At 31.8% G+C, this 21,531-nt stretch overlaps 1 protein-coding gene across 6 annotated transcripts in view; it reads right to left on the bottom strand.

Annotated features, from left to right (window-relative positions):
• LOC6033026 (serine/threonine-protein phosphatase PP1-beta catalytic subunit) overlaps positions 1–21,531 on the bottom strand; it is a 131,017-nt gene that overhangs the window by 62,609 nt on the left and 46,877 nt on the right. For 5 of the 6 annotated variants that reach the window (XM_038266217.1, XM_038266221.1, XM_038266220.1 and 2 more), the window contains exon 3: positions 9,676–9,756. The exons of the other annotated variant lie outside the window; for it this stretch is intronic. In XM_038266217.1, the coding sequence (XP_038122145.1) occupies positions 9,676–9,756 (81 nt within the window). The remainder of the gene's footprint in view (positions 1–9,675; positions 9,757–21,531) is intronic. 6 annotated transcript variants of the gene reach the window in all.

Raw genomic sequence — 21,531 nt, forward strand, 5'->3', positions numbered from 1 at the left:
ATATGGGCATCAAATGAAACAAAAATTTTGTACGGTTTTTCACTTTGTTACAGTTTTTTTTTGTAAAATACTAAATTTGTTTACAAAATACGGTTTTTTACCATTTTTTTTTTATTTGCATATTGGTATCAAAAGACGCAAAATGTTGTATGAAACATGCTTAATTTGAATGTGGGTGAGATTGGGTCAAAGTTATTTTTTACGGATTTTACAATTTTTCAGGTTATTCTCAATGAAACTGAATTCTGTTAAAGGGGTTGTGTACGGGACATCTTAAGATGACTTCGCAGAAAAAATCTCGTTCCTAGAACAAATCCTGTTATTTTGGCAGATGTCTAAAGATGGGGTACGTTTTTGGCCAAAAATGACCTCTCGAAAAATCATTTTTCTAATAGTTTTGTTAGAATTGCTCGAAAACTACCCAAATATTTGAAAATCTCCACTTCAAACATTGTAGCGTGTCAATACGATTCCCTCGAACAAGAAACGCTGTTGGATGACTTGTTTTTACCATATCGTTGTATTTGAGCATCATTTTAGTTTCATTTGACCCAATGTCACCCCCTCTAAGGGGTGGGATTGGGTCAATTTTCAAACTATTGGCATTTATGGTAGTGTTCATCAAAATCCACCATATTTTGGGAAAATGTTAGTAAACTATCTAAGAACAAATACGTTGAAAGATTTTCGATGTTATTAAAATTGTTTTTGTTACTAAGAAATTTCGAGAGGAGTATCGTTTTTTGACCCATAGTCACCCCCACTGACGGTATGTAAAACGCATGCAAAATTTTGCTTTATTAGATACCCATATTGGATATTTTGAAAATTCGAGTATTTTCGAAAAATACGGTAATTTGGGAAAATTTTAATATTTTCAAAAAAAAAAACAAAAATTTAACAGCATACGAATCATCCATTCGTTTGATACTCATATTGCTCATTTTGAAAATTTGAGTATTTTTGAAAACTACGATATTTTGTGATTTTTTTTTGTATTTTCAAAAAAAAATCTAATCAAGTGAAAAAGCAAACCGAATTTTGCTTCGTTTGATACCAATATTACATATTTAGAAAATTTAAGTATTTTCGAAAGAAGACGGTATTTTGTGAAAATTTTAGTATCATCCTAAAAGAACACAAAAATTGAAAAAGCTTACGAAATATAAATTTGTTTGATACCCATATTGCAAATTTTCGCAGTATTTTCGAAAAACTACAATAATTTGGGAAAATTTTAGTATTTTTCAAAAATACTTCAATAAAGTGAAAAACATACAAAATTTCGCTTCGTTTGATACGCATATTGCAAATTATGGAAAATTGAGTATTTTCGAAAAATACGGTATTTTGTGAACAATTTTGAGTACTTTTAAACTTACTTTGTAATTCTCTACCAACTCACACGAAATCGGGAAAAGTTGCCCCGACCCCTCTTCGGTTTGCGTGAAACTTTGTCCTAAGGGGTAACTTTTGTCCCTGATCACGAATCCGAGGTCCGTTTTTTGATATCTCGTGACGGGAGGCGGTACGACCACTTCCATTTTTGAACATGCGAAAAAAGAGGTGTTTTTCAATAATTTGCAGCCTGAAACGGTGATGAGATAGAAATTTGGTGTCAAAGGGACTTTTATGTAAAATTAGACGCCCGATTTGATGGCGTACTCAGAATTCCGAAAAAACGTATTTTTCATCGAAAAAAACACTAAAAAAGTTTTAAAAATTCTCCCATTTTCATTTAGGTCAAAATTTTTTATTTTAAAATTTCGTGTTTTTTATAACTTTGCATGGTTATTATTTACACTCTAATGTTCAACAAAGTTGTAGAGCAGACAATTACAAAAGTTTTGATATATAGACATATGAGGTTTGCTTAAAAACATCACGAGTTATCACGATTTTACGAAAAAAAAAGTTTTGAAAAAGTTACTTCTTGCGTTTCTCTTTGTTTCGTCGTCCGTGTCTGTCGCGGGTGACCATGAAAGGCCATGATCAACGACGACCAACATTTTCAAAACTTTTTTTCGTAAAATCGCAATAACTCGTGATGTTTATAAGCAAACCCTTTATGTCTATATATTAAAATTTTTGTAATTGTCTGCTCTACAACTTTGTAGAGCATTGTTAACTCTAAAAAATAACCCTGTAAAGTAAAAAAAAAACACGAAATTTTAAAATGAAAAATTTTGTTCTAAATGAAAAAATGACCCTTCTGGGTCAATGTAGATTCGAAAAGTACATTAAATTTCCCATAAAATGACATGTTTCAAAATTTGTTACAGTCAAGTAACGGAAAATGGGAGAATTTTTAAAACTTGTTTAATGTTTTTTTCGATGAAAAATACGTTTTTTTCGGAATTCTGAGTACGCCATCAAATCGGGCGTCTAATTTTACATAAAAGTCCCTTTGACACCAAATTTCTATCTCATCGCCGTTTCAGGCTGCAAATTATTGAAAAACACCTCTTTTTTCGCATGTTCAAAAATGGAAGGGGTCGTACCGCCCCTCCGTCACGAGATATCAAAAAACGGACCTCGGATTCGTGATCAGGGACAAAAGTTACCCCTTAGGACAAAGTTTCACGCAAATCGAAGAGGGGTCGGGGCAACTGCTGTGTGAGTTGGCGGAGAATTACCCTACTACATTTTCAAAAAATATATTCTTAGTGAAAGCATCGAATATTTAACATGAGATGGCTAAATTATTCTATTTTCGAAAGTGTGTGTTTGTGGTTTATTCTATTTTCGAAAGATATTAAAAACGAGTTATCGTCCATTATCGGCAATAAGATGATCGCCGATAGAATTATCAAAATAACGATAGCGGTAACCATTAACGCCATCGTCAGGCGATAATATTATCGACGATAATTTTACCGATTGACAACCTTGATTAGTATGGGTTAATTCAAAAATCTTTTGAATTTTGTAAAATTTTCGATGGCTTATAATTTCAATTATATTTTTTTTTCTGAGGAAAAAACAATGCAAGACAACTAATTTTGACATAAAGTGTCCGCTGCAGTAAAAAAAAAACAAAATTAATGTTTTTAGTTTGCACAAACTAATAGAATTATCCAAAACTATTAAAGTTTAAAAATTGATTGGTTTGATTACTCTCCGATTTTCTACGAAATTCCTACGCTCAACAGTGTGGAACAATCCTCGATCACGTGGAACAGTGTACTGTAGGTGATCAACGTCAACAAAAGGGTGTCGCGGTGTGACAATACTAAACAAACTGAATAGTGCAGCCTATACTGATGGTAACACAGCAACCCCAGCCACGTGCTATTAATTTTATTGATGCACCGATTAACGTGTTCACCGTCGCGAATCAACCGGGCTGTGCTCCGATGGAGTTCAACCAATTAGTTTGCTATTTATAGATTAGTGGATCTCCAACCCACTATGGGGGAAAACTGATCCAGTTGTTTCAATTCGTCGCTGGATCGAACCAACTTGTTTGTGTTTTACTTGTGATACGAAAGATGGTAATTTTCAACAAATAGCGAGCGTCGTCTTCTTCCTCAAATTCACAATGTTTGTGCAGGGCAATGTTTTGACGCGCGATGTGCATTCCCATGGACATGCGGACACACATTGGTAGTCACAGTGTAGAATGTAGAACTTCGCCATCACCGTGGTCGCACTTTTTCCGCTTGATTTGCATATTCTCACACTTTACACTGCACTGTGAGAGCTGTGCGCGCGTCAAGACCGACACACCTACCCACACACACACACACATTTTAAATATTCGTCGTCACTGACGTGGACTCTTGACACGATTGACATTTTTGCTTATTTTTGTCTTTCTAGAGAGTGACAAGTTTTCTTTTCATTGAAAATAAGACACCATAAAACTAAAAAAAAAAATCATAATTCCAAACAAATTTCCACAAATTTAAAGTTTAAGCTGCGCTCTCAGTACACGGTCGGGAGTAAAATGGTTTTGATTTGAATTGAGAGAATTATGGTGACACCGAGAGAATAACACTCTCGAATCACCATTCTACAAACACCAATAAATGTTGTAATTATGTGGTTTCAATCTATTCTAACTCACCGTTCAGTGGTAGCCGATACTGTAAAGTGGCCGATCTGTTAAATCAAAGATCCAGGGATCGATTCTCACAGTCGGCATATTTTTTTATCGCGTTTTTTTAACTTGTCGGATGTGTCAAAAACGTTTGACTAAAAAAATATCTTCGACAACAGAGCACAACACCCGCACCAATATGCCATACCGTACGCCAGTTGGTGCACTTTACCGCGGGTTGCACTTGCACTTTACACATCGGTAGTCGGGGGGGTTATTTCAAAGGGAAAGTGGGGACGACGGGATGGGGCTGGAATTTGTGTTTGCCCATGCGCGAATCCAAGTATGGTGGCGGCATCAGGTTGGCGGTTTATTATCATTTTTCAGGCCATCATCGCCGGGTGGCGTGGAGACACCGCCACCATATAGACCCAAACTGTAACTGATATGGAGCAACTTTGGGGTTAGGGATTCTCCAAAAAAGTTACAAATTGAAAGCTAGATATTATTTTTTTGCTAAAATTAATTTTTAACAAAATAAACTAAAAAATATTTTTAAATCAATCATGAAAAAGTGACCACCCCTAAAAGCAAAAAAAAAACTGGAGCAACCCTTTTTAGCGACTGTGGCTTTTCGTGACGTGAAGTTACATTTACAGAGGAAGGAGGCACGGTTGGGAGGAAGGGCAAAGTGACAGTTTGAGCGTCGCGATATGATTTCATTGCCAATGTCATTATCGTCGCCGTCGTGTGTGCTGCCTCCCTCATGACGTTAAACATACGGGCATTTTGAGCTAGTTCTTTCAGCTGGGAAGCTTTAAAGTGGCAAGTTATAAATTGAATCTCATTTGTAGACCAAATTGAATTTAAAATTTTAGGATGTGAATTTAACAAGCTTTTAAAAACATGCATTCAGTACTTATCCATTTGCGAAGCCCAGCTCGAAAGCCGTTCCACCAAGTGTCCGAAAACAGTACAACTCACCTGGAAAGAGAAAGAAATGTTTAGAACGTAAATTAAGCTGATCGACCGTGAGGAACAAACAAGGCACAAAACAGAGCTACTCTAGACAGTATACGGTTTCGTTCAAATACTCAAATACGTTTGTCAACTAGCCGGCGATTTACTCAAGTTTTGGAAATAACGCACTAACGTTTCTAACGCAAAAAGAAGAAGTCGAAAACTTTGAACCTTTTTCTCGATGATCGATACTACTCAATGTTTGAAAATGCATAATAATTTAGCGAAAAAAAAAAAGATTACAATGAAATATCAACTGCTAACTTGATACATGTAATTTGGAACTGATCAAAAAAAAAATAAACACTTTTACAATATATTTAAAAAGTTGATAAATTTAAAAGAAAATAATAACGTTCTAATACACGAATAATTTCATAAGAAGTATATTTTTTTAATTTTAAGCGACCCCATTCTAAAGCAGTTGAATTGAGAAACACTTTTGTAGAATATCACAAAGCACTACGAATCTCGTAAAGATGTAAATTGATCTCTTTTCGTGTAATTTTACATAAATTTATGTGGGTAATTCTCTACCAACTCACACGAAATCGGGAAAAGTTGTCCCGACCCCTCTTCGATTTGCGTGAATTTTTATCCTAAGGGGTAACTTTTGTCCCTGATCACGAATCAGAGGCCCGTTTTTTGATATCTCGTGACGGAGGGGCGGTACGACCCCTTCCATTTTTGAACATGTGAAAAAGGAGGTGTTTTTCAATAATTTGCAGCCTGAAACGGTGATGAGATGGAAATTTGATGTCAAAGGGACTTTTATGTAAAATTAGACGCTCGATTTGATGGCGTACTCAGAATTCCAAAAACAACGTATTTTTCATCGAAAAAAACACTAAAAACGTTTTAAAAATTCTGCCATTTTTCGTAACTCGACTTTAAAATTTTTTGAAGCATGTCATTTTAAGGGAAATTCAATGTACTTTTCGAATCAACATTGACCCAGAAGGGTCATTTATTCATTCAGAACGAAATTTTTCATTTTAAAATTTCGTGTTTTTTCTAACTTTGCAGGGTTATTTTTTAGAGTGTAACGCATGTTAAAAAATGGAAGGAGTCGTACCGCCCCTAATTACCCATTTGTAATAAATTAATGAAATTAATGATCATAAAATTACATAAAAAGTTTAATTAAGGAAGATTGAAAACGTGACGGTTGATTATAACTTCTGTTGCGATCTAAATTTACATCACTTTACGTGGAACATGTGAAATTAACATAAAAAGATGTAAATTTACATATTTTTAGAGGAATATTTGAAAATCTTACACAGAATCTGTCCACATTGTCCAATGTAATTTTTTTTACCGTGTAGTAATACAGTCCAGACTCAATTAACGTATAAATTATAAACGTATTTTTTATTTTATTACTTTAAACATCAAAATCGAGTTATGCGACCCCATTTCAGTCAAATTTGAATGGTTCATGGCCTATTAAATTAAAAAAAAGCTGTTTTTCAATATTTCATCACTGCCATTTTGGCCGCCATCTTGGATTTAAAAAATCTTAAGCTCAAAAATTATAAAAAAACGATAGAATTTTTGTGACATTTTACCAAGGCCTTCGGGAAATCGAGTTTGGACTGTAGACGACAATTCAACAATGTAAATGTAATTTCACTTAGTTTAGAAATGAAAAAAGTTAAATGTACTACGAGTTGAAAATTTGAAGATATGAACTGAAGTCTTTTCATATCATTTTACCTGGATTTATGTGTAATAAATTAACTAACATACACAGCAAAAAAAAGAATTAGGAAGGTTGAAAAACCTGATGGTTGAATATTACCTCACTTGCGATGTAATTTTACGTCACTTCACGTTTAAATTACATAGAGGAGATCCGAGGAATATTGCACGATTTTCTGACACATAAAAATGTGTAATATCATAATATTTTTTTTGTGAAGAAAAAAATTAAATTTTACGTTTTAATCAGCTTGTAATTTAAAATTAAACCGGATTCTTACATAAATTTATTTGTAGTTATATCGGAACTAGAGAAATATTGCATTTTTAATGAGTAATTTGTAATACGAAGGTTGAAAATTTTGAGATTGGATATTCCTGATTTTGTGTATTTTTACTTAAAAAAAATATTTATAAAAAAAACGAATTAAACAAAAACAAATCTTTCATAAATTTGTAGTTTTATCAGTTTTGGATGAATTTCACTTTTTGCAATATTAATTTCGGCAAATTTACACATAAACGAGAAATTACTTAACCATCAAATTTTCAACATTCCAAAATTCAGATTTGTAAGTGTAATAACTCGTCGTGTTTCATCTACACAGTAAAAAATGGTTATATCACATCTTTGAACACAGAAAAAATTATACGAATATTTATCAGGAAATGGTGACAGATTTTGTATAAAAAATGTGTAACATTACATCACAAATTAATCAATATTCATCAGTTTCTGATCCCGAGCAGACGGAAATAACTTGGGAATAACATTTTTTGATATTTGAAAATAATAGGCCAATAACATTTTATGTTATTTATAACAAGACTTGTTATTCGTCGTTATGAATTTTTTGTTATTGAATTGTTATTGTAATAACAGACTAATAACAATTTTAGTAATTCTTCGAACAAATCTTTGTTATTATTTTTTGTTATTTTAACAACTAATCCGATCATCCCAATAACAGTTTGAGGTATTCTTCCATAACAAAAAATGTTATTCCAAAGTTGTTTTGGCTTTCAACCAATATCAGACCAATAACAAATTTCGTTATGATAACATAAACTGTTATTGAACTCTTATGCAAAAATGGATTTTGTAAGAATATTCCATAACACTTTTTGTTATTTTAACAGTATTTGTTATTGAAATGGCATGAATTTAGTTATTACCGTCTGTTCGGGATGAGTTTTCATCAGGTTCACATTTTCACACATTTTTTTTTATGTAAAATTACGCAAAAAAGAGGTAGTATTCAACCAACCAAAATTTCAACCTTCCAAAATTAACTTTCTTTTTCTATGAAAGGGCACATCTTTTATAAAAGAAAAAAGTGTAATTTTACCTCTGAAAATGTGTAATTTTAAAACTTTTCTGGTGTATGTTACTTAATAGTTCTAAATTGAGGTTAAATAACATCATAAAAGAGGTAATAATCAACCTTCCAAAATCACACCATCCAAATTTACACATTTTTTTTTACATTCTCCTGCGTTTAAAATCATTTTTAGCATGTTTGGGTTTATTGAAAAATCTTAAGATTTTTTGAAAATTTTCGATGCAAAATCTTTTTTTTCGATACAATTTTTGTTTTTGTCAGATCTAAGATTTTTTGAAAACTAATGATTGCAAAACAACTGAACTACACTCAAACCCCGATGGTTTGACACCAACTGTTGTCAAACGAACGGGGTCACTTTTTAGTTTGACACCCCTTTTACACGGAGTTCACACACACTACCAAACGTTTGTTTAGATAGTGTGCGTGAGCGCCGTGTAAAAAGTGACAGTTCGTCACTTTTTAGTTTGACATTGACCAACCAACGGGGTACAAACTAAAAAAGTGTCAAACGAAAAAGTGACCAACCACCGGGGGTTGAGTGTAGTGTAAAATGCATTTTAAAACACTTTTTTCATTTAAATGTGAAGACTATGGCTTGTTATTTAAATTTTGATATTTTTTTTTATTTTTTGCCCCCCCCTTGACCTTGGCCAGGGCCGAGGGACAAAAACTTTTTTAAAGATTTGCATCGGCCTAATTGATTTTATTACTATACACGGTAGTAACATCCTAAAAGAGCGTTATCCGAAAATTATATTTGCGTTGACTTTTTTTCAGAATTACTCAAAAATCAGTTATAAATTGATCTCAAGTCAAAGCTCATCGTAGAACATAATTTTGACTCGTCGTTGAGTATTGTCTTTGCTAGCAGAGTATGACGTATCAAATTAAAAATGTTATTTTATTGTGTTTAAAATAATTATTTAGTTTGTAATCTGTGAATGAGTGTAGTTGTGTGAAAAAATAATCAAAAAAAACGAACAAAACTAAACACATGAAACATCGATTCGAAAAAAAGCGTTTGACGTTTCGGCCACCTTGTGGACTTCACGAGGGTCGTTAGATCCTTTTTTAAGAAGGGATTATTTTTTATCAAAATAGCAACTACGCTAGCGGATGCTGTACAAACGGGGAACGAAAACACGCTCAACAACAAGCTCTGATGGTCAGTTAAAAACAGCTCAGTAGCGGTGGCAGAAGAGAGGAAACAATAGGCGCAAACACTACACGATCAACTCAAGAAATGACAGATATCAGATGGTTTGAAAAGAAATGTTTCATTTGTTCGGGGAAAGAATGCGTGTGTCCGGTGGGGGGCAAACTAACTTTGCGGGGCCGGATTTCCGGACGGGTTCCGGACAAAGAGAGAGAGAGAGATGGAGTAAGAGAGAAAGAGTAAGTAGCTACACGAAACATGGGGCGTTACAACAAGGTAGGCGGCAGTTGTAGTTGCCCCACCAACTTGGTAACAACAACACAATCATACACTTGCATATTTGTAAGGATGCTTAGAGAAGGTAAGGTTAGAGAGAGAGAGTAGGAAAAAATACAAACGGACAGTACCCATGAAATCTGACGAGAATATATCTTTCAGTTTCCCTTTTTTCCTAGTTTCCTGTGTCTGTTGCTGTTGCATTTTGTGTGCTGGAGATTGTTTTTGTTTTGGTTCCCGGAGATGACGACGATGATGATTCGAACCCGCGCGCGCGTTTGTAGTAGTGTTTTGTGTTTGTGTTGTAGTGTGATTGTAGAGATGTCAAAGTCAAGAAGAGGCAAGAGCAAGAAGAAGAGGTAGGTCCATTCCACAGCGGCGATTGTGTGACGCGTTGTTAGTAGTTTTTGTGTTTGTGTAAGTGTGTTCGCGAAAAAGGATGTCACACACACACACGGTTAACGGGCCAGCGCAAAGTTGGTTTCGAACAAAACACAATATTTATATCCAGAATGCATAAAGCAGCAGAAGAAGAGAAAAAAGAAAACAGAAAACGTAAACATGTTATTTAATTGTTTCTATTATGTATTTGCTGCGAAAGGTGATGTTTCAGGTGAGAAAAAAAACCAATGCTTCTTTCGTGTCCCCCGTAGCGAACGATACAGCAAAAGTGATGGTTCAAACATTTACACACACCAAGAATTGGAAAAAGTCAAACTAAACAAATTCATAAATAATACTTTTAAGACAAATTTAGGAGTCAAGTTGATGTTAAAATGGGATTCTAGTAAGAGCGGAATTGTGATTGGAAAGGTGCGTTAGCTCATACGATAGAAATGAAGAATGGTTTGCTCTTGTCTAAACGATTATCATATATGTGTCTCAAGCCAGTCCATGGTAGGCCAGTATTATATGAATTGGTTTAATGTAAGATTTTTTTTAACGTTAAGCGTAACGTTTATTCGGTATAAAGGTCATCATTAGCTATATGAATCGCTTCTTGTAAAAACACAGAATTCTTAGGTTTTTTCGTAATTTTTGTAGCTTTTGTAATTTTGGTAATATTTGTATTTTTTGTAACTTTTGTAATTTAAGTAAATTTAGTAATATAAGTAAAATTAGTAACTTTAGTAATTTTGGTAATTTTAATAATTTTAGTAATTTCAGTAATTTTAGTAATTTTAGTAATTTTAGTAATTTTTGTAATTTTTGTAATTTTTGTAATTTTTGTAATTTTTGTAATTTTTGTAATTTTTGTAATTTTTGTGATTTTTGTAATTTTTGTAATTTTTGTAATTTTTTGTATTTTTTGTAATTTTAGTAATTTTTGTAATTTTTGTAATTTTTGTAATTTTTGTAATTTTTGTTATTTTAGTAATTTTAGTAATTTTAGTAATTTTAGTAATTTTTGTATTTTTTGTAATTTTTGTAATTTTAGTAATTTTTGTAATTTTTGTAATTTTTGTAATTTTTGTAATTTTTGTAATTTTTGTAATTTTGTAATTTTGTTTTTGTAATTTTGTAATTTTGTAATTTTGTAATTTTTGTAATTTTGTAATTTTGTAATTTTGTAATTTTGTAATTTTGTAATTTTTGTATTTTTGTAATTTTGGTAATTTTTGTAATTTTGGTAATTTTGTAATTTTTGTAATTTTGTAATTTTGTAATTTTGTAATTTTGTAATTTTGTAATTTTGTAATTTTTGTAATTTTGTAATTTTGTAATTTTGTAATTTTTGTAATTTTTGTAATTTTGTAATTTTTGTAATTTTTGTAATTTTTGTAATTTTTGTAATTTTTGTAATTTTTGTAATTTTTGTAATTTTTGTAATTTTTGTATTTTTTTGTAATTTTTGTAAGTTTTTAATTTTCGTAAATTTGTAATTTTTGAAATTTTTGTAATTTTTGTAATTTTTTTAATTTTTGTAATTTTTGTAATTTTTGTAATGTTTGTAATTTTTGTAATTTTCGTAATTTTTTATTTTTTGTAATTTTTGTAATTTTTGTAATTTTTGTAATTTTTGTAATTTTTGTAATTTTTGTATTTTTTTGTAATTTTTGTAAGTTTGTAATTTTCGTAAATTTGTAATTTTTGTAGTTTTTGTAATTTTTATTTTTATTTTTTTGTAATTTTGTTATTTTAATGTCATTTTATAATTTTTGAGATCATTAAATAATTTGAATTATATTTTTTGAAGATTTCTCAGATATATTTTTTTAATTAATGGATGGATGGATTTATAAAAGCTTATTTCACAAAAAAAAGATGACATAATGTATGTTTTTTTTATTTCTAATTATTATATACCAAACATAGTTTTGCTTAAATCGAAGAACTTTATTTAATTTTCTTATATCAGAGCTCTACCAGAAATCTCCACTCTCTAAAGTTGGTAACGAATATAGAATTCAGGTGGTGTTGTTCTTGTTTATTAAATTGAAGGAAACCTAAATAAGCAAAAACGTTTCCAGCCCAAGTCGAGAGCGTCGTGGTGCGTTATTTTCCACAGCGGGAAGCCCTAGAACGTAGCACCGGAGAAAAGTCAACCAGCACTGACTGATGGTTGGGAAAATATGGAAAAACTTTCGTCCTCGCAGAAAGGTGGTGGCAGCGGCGTTGGAATTAAATTTTAAATTATTTATAGGAAAACACGATATCAGCCAGCAAGCAAGCAGGCGAAACTACAGCTTCTTTGGCTTCTTTTCATCCCCCACAGGGGAGGAAGAACTTTGCAGGTTTCCTTTCGGGTTTGTTGAGGGGGAGAATAGTTGAGTGATTCGTGCTCCCCTTAAGTTGATAAGATCACTTTAAAATAAAACGTGAGTATGCCAAGTATGTGATTCATACAAATAGTTTAGTAAGTTTTAAAAATTAAAAATAAATTAAACAAAATAAAACTTTTCTGATTCATCAGTCCCTCCCCTCTCAGGTCACCAGATGTGCGAAAAAGCAAAAAAAAAAAAAAGTGGACAACAGAATCGATGGTGGAAAGGATAAAACTCGAGAAAATTGCTTTTCGAACGGTTGCGAACCAAAAAAAAAAAAGAAAAAAGGGGGAGCAACTTTCAATTCAAATGTTTCCTTCCGGTTTCGGACCACCGGCTCCGTCGTCCCCCTACGGCGGTGATGAAGTTGGGATTACCCACACAGTTGAAATTGGAAGGTGGTGGAAATTAAATTTGAATAATGCTAAATTGGGTGATGACCAACCTTTAATGTGACCTGCATTTAAAACAAGAATTTAAAAATAATCGAAAAAAAAAATAAATTTTATTTATTATTGATCCTACTGAAAACAAAGTTCAACCCCTGATTTCAACAGAAGTTCGAAACTTCTGTCTAATCACAGCTGAACCGTTTCTGGCAAAAGACCTTCCTCTCAGAAGAGGAACACCTTTATTCAGTTGATTAATTGCCTCAGCATGGAGGAAAAATTTGCATTTACAAAAAATATAAGCTCAAATTCAATTGGGATTTGTGGACGAAATTTGCTGAAAAATTAAAAACTTCAATTTTTTCAATACGGAACAGAAAATTAATATTAACAATTGTATTCTTTACTTTTGATTTAAATTTGATGTTACAATTGTTGTGTTTTTGGACTGTATCTGAAAACTTTACACAGTAAAAAATAATGTAAATTTGGAAGCTATAATTTTGGGAAGTTGAATATTACCTCTTTTATGATGTAAATTTACCTCAATTTAGACTAAAAAGTGACATTACACCAGAAAAGTGGTAAAATTACACATTTCCAGAGGTAAAATTACACCTTTTTTCTGACATAAAAGATGTACCCCGTCCCAGATGTCATATTACCATGATTTTTTTTTCTGTGTAGCATCACTTCAAAATTTATGCCTAATTTGATAAACCACAAAACTTAATTACTTAGCTGAAAAAAAAAATGTGAAGGTAATAATAAAATATATTTTTTGGAAGGCTGACAAATTTAATGGTGGACTATTACTTCTTTTTCAATGTAATTTATCCTCAATTATGTGGAATTTGTTGTATTACACGCACTGGCGGTATCAGGGAGTAGAGACCATGGAAGGCACGTGCCCCCACCCCTTTGATACAAAGTTTGCTCTAGAATTGTCCAGGGGTCATTCACAAATATAGTAATCGTAATCACGCTACTAATTACGCATAAAAACATGTAATTTTACACATTTTAGATGTACCGTGTTACATACTACTAAATGCACAGTAAAAAATGTTTGATTTTTGAACCAAAAATGTGGTAAAATTACACCTTTTTACTGACATAAAAGATGTACCCCTTCCCAGATGTAATATTACCATGATTTTTTTTTACTGTGTGTTTCAAAATTTCTCGCTTTAATATACACATGATTTTTTACTGTGTAAAACAAAGGTTAAAAATCACACCGTTAAGCAAAAAGTAAGACTAAGGGTAGTTCTACTTTTAATAAATTTTTCTTAGTTTTTTTTTTAACCCGAAAGTGACTGTAACTTAAACACTAATATTTTATCAAAAATGAGTTCGATTTAGAAAAAAAAACTCACGTAAAAATACAGCTGTGATTTTGATATTATTATTAGCACATCTTAAAAAATATAATTTGAGGAAATTACAAAAAAAGATCACATCATTTCAAGAAAGTTCAAGAAATTTGGAAGGTGTAATTGTGGAAGGTTGGACATTACCTCTTTTATGTTGTGTATTTACCTCATTGTAGACTGAGAAAGTGACATTACACCAGAAAAGTGGTTAAATTACACACTTTCAGAGGTGAAATTACACGTTTTAACTGGCATTAAAGATGTACCCATTCTCAGGTGTAATATTACCATGATTTTTGTTTTTTATTTTTTTTATTTTTGGGATCCAAAATGTTTAAATTTGATGTCTGAAAAAGGGTATTTTGTGAAAAATTGTGTCAAAAAATGAGTAAATTTATAACAGAAACCTGTGAAATTTTCATTCGTTTCTGCAGATAAAATTACATAAAAATTGAATATTCAGAAATTAAATTTTTAACCTTTTAAAATTAAACTTTTTTAACTATGTAAATAATATAACACAGCATTTGAAAGAGGGTGTGTTTTTTGGTGATAACCACAAACCCATTTTGCTGTATATCAGCAACTAGCGGTCCAATTTATGAAGTTTTTTTGACAAATTTATGAAGTTTTTCCCATGAAAGCCAACTTATTGTGAATTTAGCATAAAAACAGTGCCTTTCGAAAAACTTCTGAAACATACTTTAATAATATAGCTTAAATTAAGATTTATAAGTTGATTACATAGAAAGATAGGTTATTTTACATTTCGTACATGTAGTACTACCATGCCTTTTTTAACTGTTTATATTTATTTTAAAAATCATAATTCTCTACAATTAATTTAAAAAAAATAATGGACAACAAAATAGTTTTTTCGCCATCAAGTTCATTTTTAGCTACATTTTAAAAAGCCAATATATTTTATGAAATTTGTGACGACATTTTCATTTTGCACAGCTAAAAAAGTAGTAATCTAGCTGCGTGTAAAAGGCCTGGGTGTAAAATAAATATTGCATTATTTTATGCAATGTTATGTAATTTTACACCCTGAAATATGTAGCCCGTCACTATGGGAAACCTACTTGACCGAAATGTCAAGCTTTTATATGTGTTTATCCTTACAACTTTTCAACGGTCTGATGGCCGAGTGGGCTAAGGCGCCAGTCCTTACTGTTGGTGCTGGGTTTGAATCCCGTCGGTTACAACTTTTTTTTGTGTTTGCAAAAATTGTACATGCAGTGTGTAATATTAAGTGTTTATTTTCACGAAGGTGATGTGTATGCTTTTGCATGCGATTTTACCAACGGATTTTTTGCTGTGTGGGACGATCATGTCCGAAAAAATCTACTTTGTTTTGTCAGTTCAATAAGTCTGCAATATTCAGTTATTTATGTCTCAAAGTACCGAAAGCTGTCGCCACTCACGTGCAAGGATGAGGGGTTGCCCTCGTTTGCATCCGATATATATATATAGAGGTGTACACACAAAAAAATATTTCCGAATGTTACATCATTTATGACGTAACACTTTTGCACGTCATTAAACATTTAAATTTAAATGCAAATTGATGTAAATTTGCGACAAATTATACGTAAAAACATGATTTTACGTGTGATTCAACCGTTTACGTCGAATCTCAAGTTTACATCAACTGAGTTTACATGTGATTCATTTTTTACGTGTCGAGTATATTCAGATATTTTTTTCTGTGTACGACGATGCCAAAGTCGACCACAGCTTGTTTGTTGCAAAACCGGAACAAGCCGTTTTTCTCCGTGACTCGGCAAGTTGGACAAGTTGCGGAGTTTTCCTTCTTATTTTTCCACATCTTTGTATTCATGATTTCCTCTTTCGCGTCTATTGTACCCAGGCTAGGTCACAAACAGAGCAACTTCTAACAAGTTGACAGATTGCTGTTATGAACTTGAATTGAGAGATACTCTTCTTCGCTGGCAGGTTTTTTTTATACTTTCCAAATATATGCAAAATCTGTTTCCGACCTTGCCACTCTCGAAGCGCTGCTCTGTTTCGAGAGGGGAAAACTTTTGCCACCGAAAGCTGTGTGTGTTTGTGCGCTCTGATAAAGTTAGGGCAAATATGAAGCGCTGCAAACTTGTACCTTGAACCTTGAAGCTCGCTTGTTTTTTGTTTTTTGTTTTCGGGGTAACGGAGATGCTTGGCACTTCTTTTACATGGCTCTTTGGCCTAATCATGTAGTGTGCACAGTAGAATTGATGTAAATTTGAAGGTGCAAAATATTTTCGTGTAAAATTACCTCTTTTGTGATGTAATTTTTTGTTTTTCACGTAAAAGATGCTTTTTTTTAACTGTGTAAAGCACAAATTCGGAAAGCTTCACCGCAGGGGGCAACTTGTTTAGCTTTGTGCGTCGTTTTGAACGAATTGAACAGCTGTAAGTGTGTTTGTATGGTGCTGTCGGTGGCCGTAAGTATCACGACCCCGACCAGGACTCTTGCTCCAGGAGGGATTTGCAAAGGTTATAATGCGGTGGCAAAGTTTGTGTTTGTTTTGTCGGGAAAGCGGTTTGTAAGTGTGTGTACCGACCGGATTACACACGATGGGTTTTGATGGGGGGGTTTGGAAGATTTTCATGTTACATTAGAGAAATCGGTTGGAATCGTCCAACCTTTATCCGTCGTGGTAGGTGGTCTATTTGAGAGGGGATGTCAAATATTAATCCTAATCTGATTGGTATTTGATCAATGGCTTTCGAGAAGCCGTCTGGAGTTTAATAGACAAAATTTATTGGAAATATAACTAAGTTCACTTCAATATCGACTGAGAAGAACTCCACTATATTTGGCAAGCCACGATTTTTTTTCAAAAATGAATTAACAAAAGTAATTTATTTACCCAGTACATGATACTCTCTTTATATCAAAACTCTAAATTTAAAAACGGCATTTAAAACTAGGGTCGTACACGCTGGCTCTTAGAGCATTGACTGTCAAAGATGGTTCTGCATCATAAATTGAAATGAAAAGAAATCACGATTTGAGAAATGCACAAAAAACATGGAGTGTCTCAAATGGGGGAAAAAGAAAAAGTTTGATTGTTTATACCAATGGCTTGAAAAAAAGCAATAAAATATTGAAATTTAATTACACAAACAAAATTTCATACACGAAAAATAATTTCAGATATGGCAAATGCAAATATCTTTCGATGTTTATGACCCCTCCCTCCAAAATTGGTCTGAAAAATCAGGTGGCAAAAAAATAATATTTTTTCCAAAAAACTTCAAATTTTCCATGAAAATAGAAGTCCATCAACTGAAAACAATCTAAAATGCATTTTTCTGCATTGATAATCATATTCAGCATGATTGGGCTTGTTTAAAAATATTTTGATTTTTTATGAAATTCCAATGTCCGCAAAAATTTTATTTTTCGCAATTAATAACATTTTCGTCTATATTTTGATATTTTGGAAACTAATAATGGCAAAACAACTCGAAAGGTGTATAATGTATTTGGAAACACTTTTTTTCATTAAAATGTTGAAACCATGCCTCGTAATTTCAATTTTAAGACTTTTTTATTTTTTTTCCCTCCCCCCAACCATAAACATTAAAAAATATTTGCAACGGCCTAAACAAACAAAAAAACAATTCAAGGGTAAACACATTTTTTTTGTTGTAAATTTGGAAGGTGTAATTTCGGAAGGTTGAATATTACCCATTTAATGATGTAATTTTACCTCAATTTAGACTAAAAAAGCGACATTACAACAGAAATGTGGTAAGATTACACATTTTCAGAGGTAAAATTACACACTTTTTTCTGACATAAAAAATGTACCCCTTCCCAGATGTAATATTACCATGATTTTTTTTTCTGTGTAACCAATCATATCCCATTTTCAAATTCCCGACTATCCAGAATCTCAAATGACAGCTATTTTTCATCTCAAGAATGATTTTTATTTTGAAATCATTCAAAAAACAAATACCATCAAATAAAATTTATAAATAGATTTAAAAAAAATCAAAAAAGAAAGCATTTATTATTTCTAATCAGAGAAAAAACAACAGTTATAAACATATAAATTTAATGATAACTTCTGTTGCCAAATATAAAGTTTATGTTACTCAGTTTTAACAGGAAATTAAAAAGGGAAAACAGTTTAAAGTAAGTATTTAATTCTTAATTTTATAATGGGTTATCAATGAACAAATTTATCATGAATACACTTTTTATTATGTTTTGATTTTGATTTTTAGGGAATCAATCGAATCGAGTTTTCGTTTTTTTTTCTCCAGGAAATGTAACGCTCTTAATTTTTTTTTCAGAAATATTTAAAAATATTCAAACATATTTATAATCAAACGAGCAAACATAAAAAGATTTTTTATTTTCAAAAAAAATCGAATCAGTTTGACAAAACGAAACAGAATAATATCTGCACGCTGGTCATAGTCGTTTAAATTGAGCTCTATTTTCATTAGCTTTGTTTGTTTAAAGTTAGATTTTAGGACAATAAACTTAATCAAAAATGAAATTAAAATCATTTCATTCGTAAAAAATATTCTTAAAATTTACACAACAAAAAAACCGATAACATTACGTCTGGGAAGGGGTGTCCGAATCTTTTTTTAAATTTTACCCCTGAAATGTGTATATTCACCACCTTTTCAGTCTAAATGAAAGTCCAATTAGACCATAAAGAGGTAATTTTCAATCTTCAACAATTACACCATTGAAATTTAGACATTTTTACTGTGTATATCTGGAGTTTTTTTAAAGGTCCAATAAACCAAATGTTAAGTTTTTGCTTTTTGGGTGTTTTTTAACCCTGACTCAAGGCGGTTTCAAAAACACCCAAAAAGCAAAAACTGGAAATTTAGTTTATTAGACCTTTTCAAAAAAAACTCCAGATATGTAAAATGTTAAATAATTATTCAATATTTAAAAAATCAAACAGGTATGCTTGGAATTACCCTACTTTTTGAGAGAAAAAAAAACACAAATTTCCAAATTTTTACCAATTTCTAGCGAATTTTAGCAAATTTCCGACTTGAGTAGCCACCATGAAAATCTGCCTTATTTCTTGATTAAATATGCAATGTGTTTCAAAAAGAGACACTAATGAAACATTTTGTATTGAACAAGTTCAAAAAGATAGAGCAAAACAAACGAAATAAAGTAATTTTATGAATTATATAATAATACAAATTTTCTCCAATCTATATTATGTAAAAATATTAAAGTAAAAATGAATTTAAACAAAAAACAAATCAAGTCTAAGCCGACATTTCAAATGCGTTTTTTGACACTACCTCGATTATTACATCTTTTAAAAGAACAATTAGTAAGCCTCCTTCTCTTTTCATCATCAAAAAATGATCAAAAAATCTGTAAATTTGTTTAAAAATGGTTTTAAATAACATGATATCAACGAAATCTCTGATAACTTACCCTACTTTCCACAGTAAAAAATTGTGTAAAATTGGAAGGTTTCATATTACCACAATTTATACAGAAAATGTGGTAATACAACAAAAAATGGTAAATTTACACATTTTTAGATAGAAAATTACACATTTTTCTGACAAGAAGTTCTCTTTTCCATATGTAATATTACAATGTTTTATAACAATGGAGTTTTTTTTTTTTTTAAAAGGTCCAATAAACCAAATTTTCAGTTTTTGCTTTTTGGGTGATTTTTGGTACCCCTGACTCCAGGCGGTTGCAAAAACACCCAAAAGGCAAAAACTGAAAATTTGGTTTATTGGACCTTTTTTTTTAAAAAAAAACTCCAGAACTGTGTTTGCAACAAGGTGCCCTTAACGAATGGCGAATCAAAACAAAGAAAATCCTCAAACATTATGACTTAAAGGATGTTTTGTTTGATATAAAACCAATGTTTTTTCATCGTTCGTTATTAATAGAACATCACAATTACACTGTAAAAATTGAGTAAATTTGGAAGGCAAAATTTTTTTAATGTTTTTTATCATCGCTTTTATGACGTTAGATAACGCCTATTAAGCGTTTAATTTACACATTCTTAGAGGTAAAATTACACATTTTTCAGACTTAAGAGCGAGTCCACGAACAGGGCATACCCCTTTGTATGGGACGTCGTTTGGACCTCACCAATCTGCCTGAAATTTTCAGGGGTTGTTTGTACATATAAAACTAGCATCTGGCCAAAATATGAGCACTCTAGGTCAACGGAAAGTGGGGCAAATCGGGACACAAAGTTTGAAGATTCAAAAACGTCAAAAATTGTAAAAAGGCTGTAACTTGGGCAAAATTCAAATTAATTTAAAAATTCAAAATGCATCTGAAAGGGCTTAAAAAATGCAACAAAATGCAGGATAGAGCACCCCGATTGGTTAAATCTAAAGGGAGTTATTAACATTTTAGTGAAAAAATAGCACAATTTTCAAACTCAAATAAAAAAGTGTTCCATCCAGATATCAACTCGGTTCGACCTGCAACTTGTAGGGGACATCTGGGACTACCATCTGAAACTGAGAACGCTTTGGGTAAGGCAGTTTAACATATTAAATAGATACTTTTACTTTTAGTGAATTTTTTGGATGTAAATTTTTGCTCGGGGGACCCCTTAGATCCTATTTTCTGATGATAATTTTATCATATTCGTGTTCCTGAGACAATTTCACAATAGAAACATGCATAAAAATGTTTATTTTCATCCATTTTAACCCTTTAAAAAATGAAAGTTAAAAAAAATTGAGATGCTGCTTTTTATCTGGTGTCATCTAGTATCCTTGGAAACGAACTTGAATTTCAATAAATGTGAATCGAAGATTTTTTTTAACTTTCATTTTTTAAAGGGTTAAAATGGATGAAAATAAACATTTTTATGCATGTTTCTATTGTGAAATTGTCTCAGGAACACGATTATGATAAAATTATCATCAGAAAATGGGATCTAAGGGGTCCCTGAGCAAAAATTTACAACCAAAAATTCACTAAAAGTAAAAGTGTCTATTTAATATGTTAAACTGCCTTACCCAAAGCGTTCTCAGTCTCAGATGGTAGTCCCAGATGTCCCCTACAAGCTGCAGGTCGAACCGAGTTGATATCTGGATGGAACACTTTTTTATTTGAGTTTGAAAATTATGCTATTTTTTCACTAAAATGTCAGTAACTCCCTTTAGATTTAACCAATTGGGGTGCTCTATCCTGCATTTTGTTGCATTTTTTAAGCCCTTTCAGATGCATTTTGAATTTTTAAATTAAATTGAATTTTGCCCAAGTTACAGCCTTTTTACGATTTTTGACGTTTTTGAACCTTCAAACTTTGTGTCCCGATTTGCCCCACTTCCCGTTGACCTAGAGAGCTCATATTTTGGCCAGATGCTAGTTTTATATGTACAAACAACCCCTGAAAATTTCAGGCAGATTGGTGAGGTCGATGCGAGATGGGTATGCTTTGCTCGTGGACTCGCTCTTAAAATAT

This window comes from Culex quinquefasciatus, chromosome 3, assembly GCF_015732765.1.
Source record: "Culex quinquefasciatus strain JHB chromosome 3, VPISU_Cqui_1.0_pri_paternal, whole genome shotgun sequence".
Taxonomy (NCBI): Eukaryota; Metazoa; Arthropoda; class Insecta; order Diptera; family Culicidae; genus Culex; species Culex quinquefasciatus.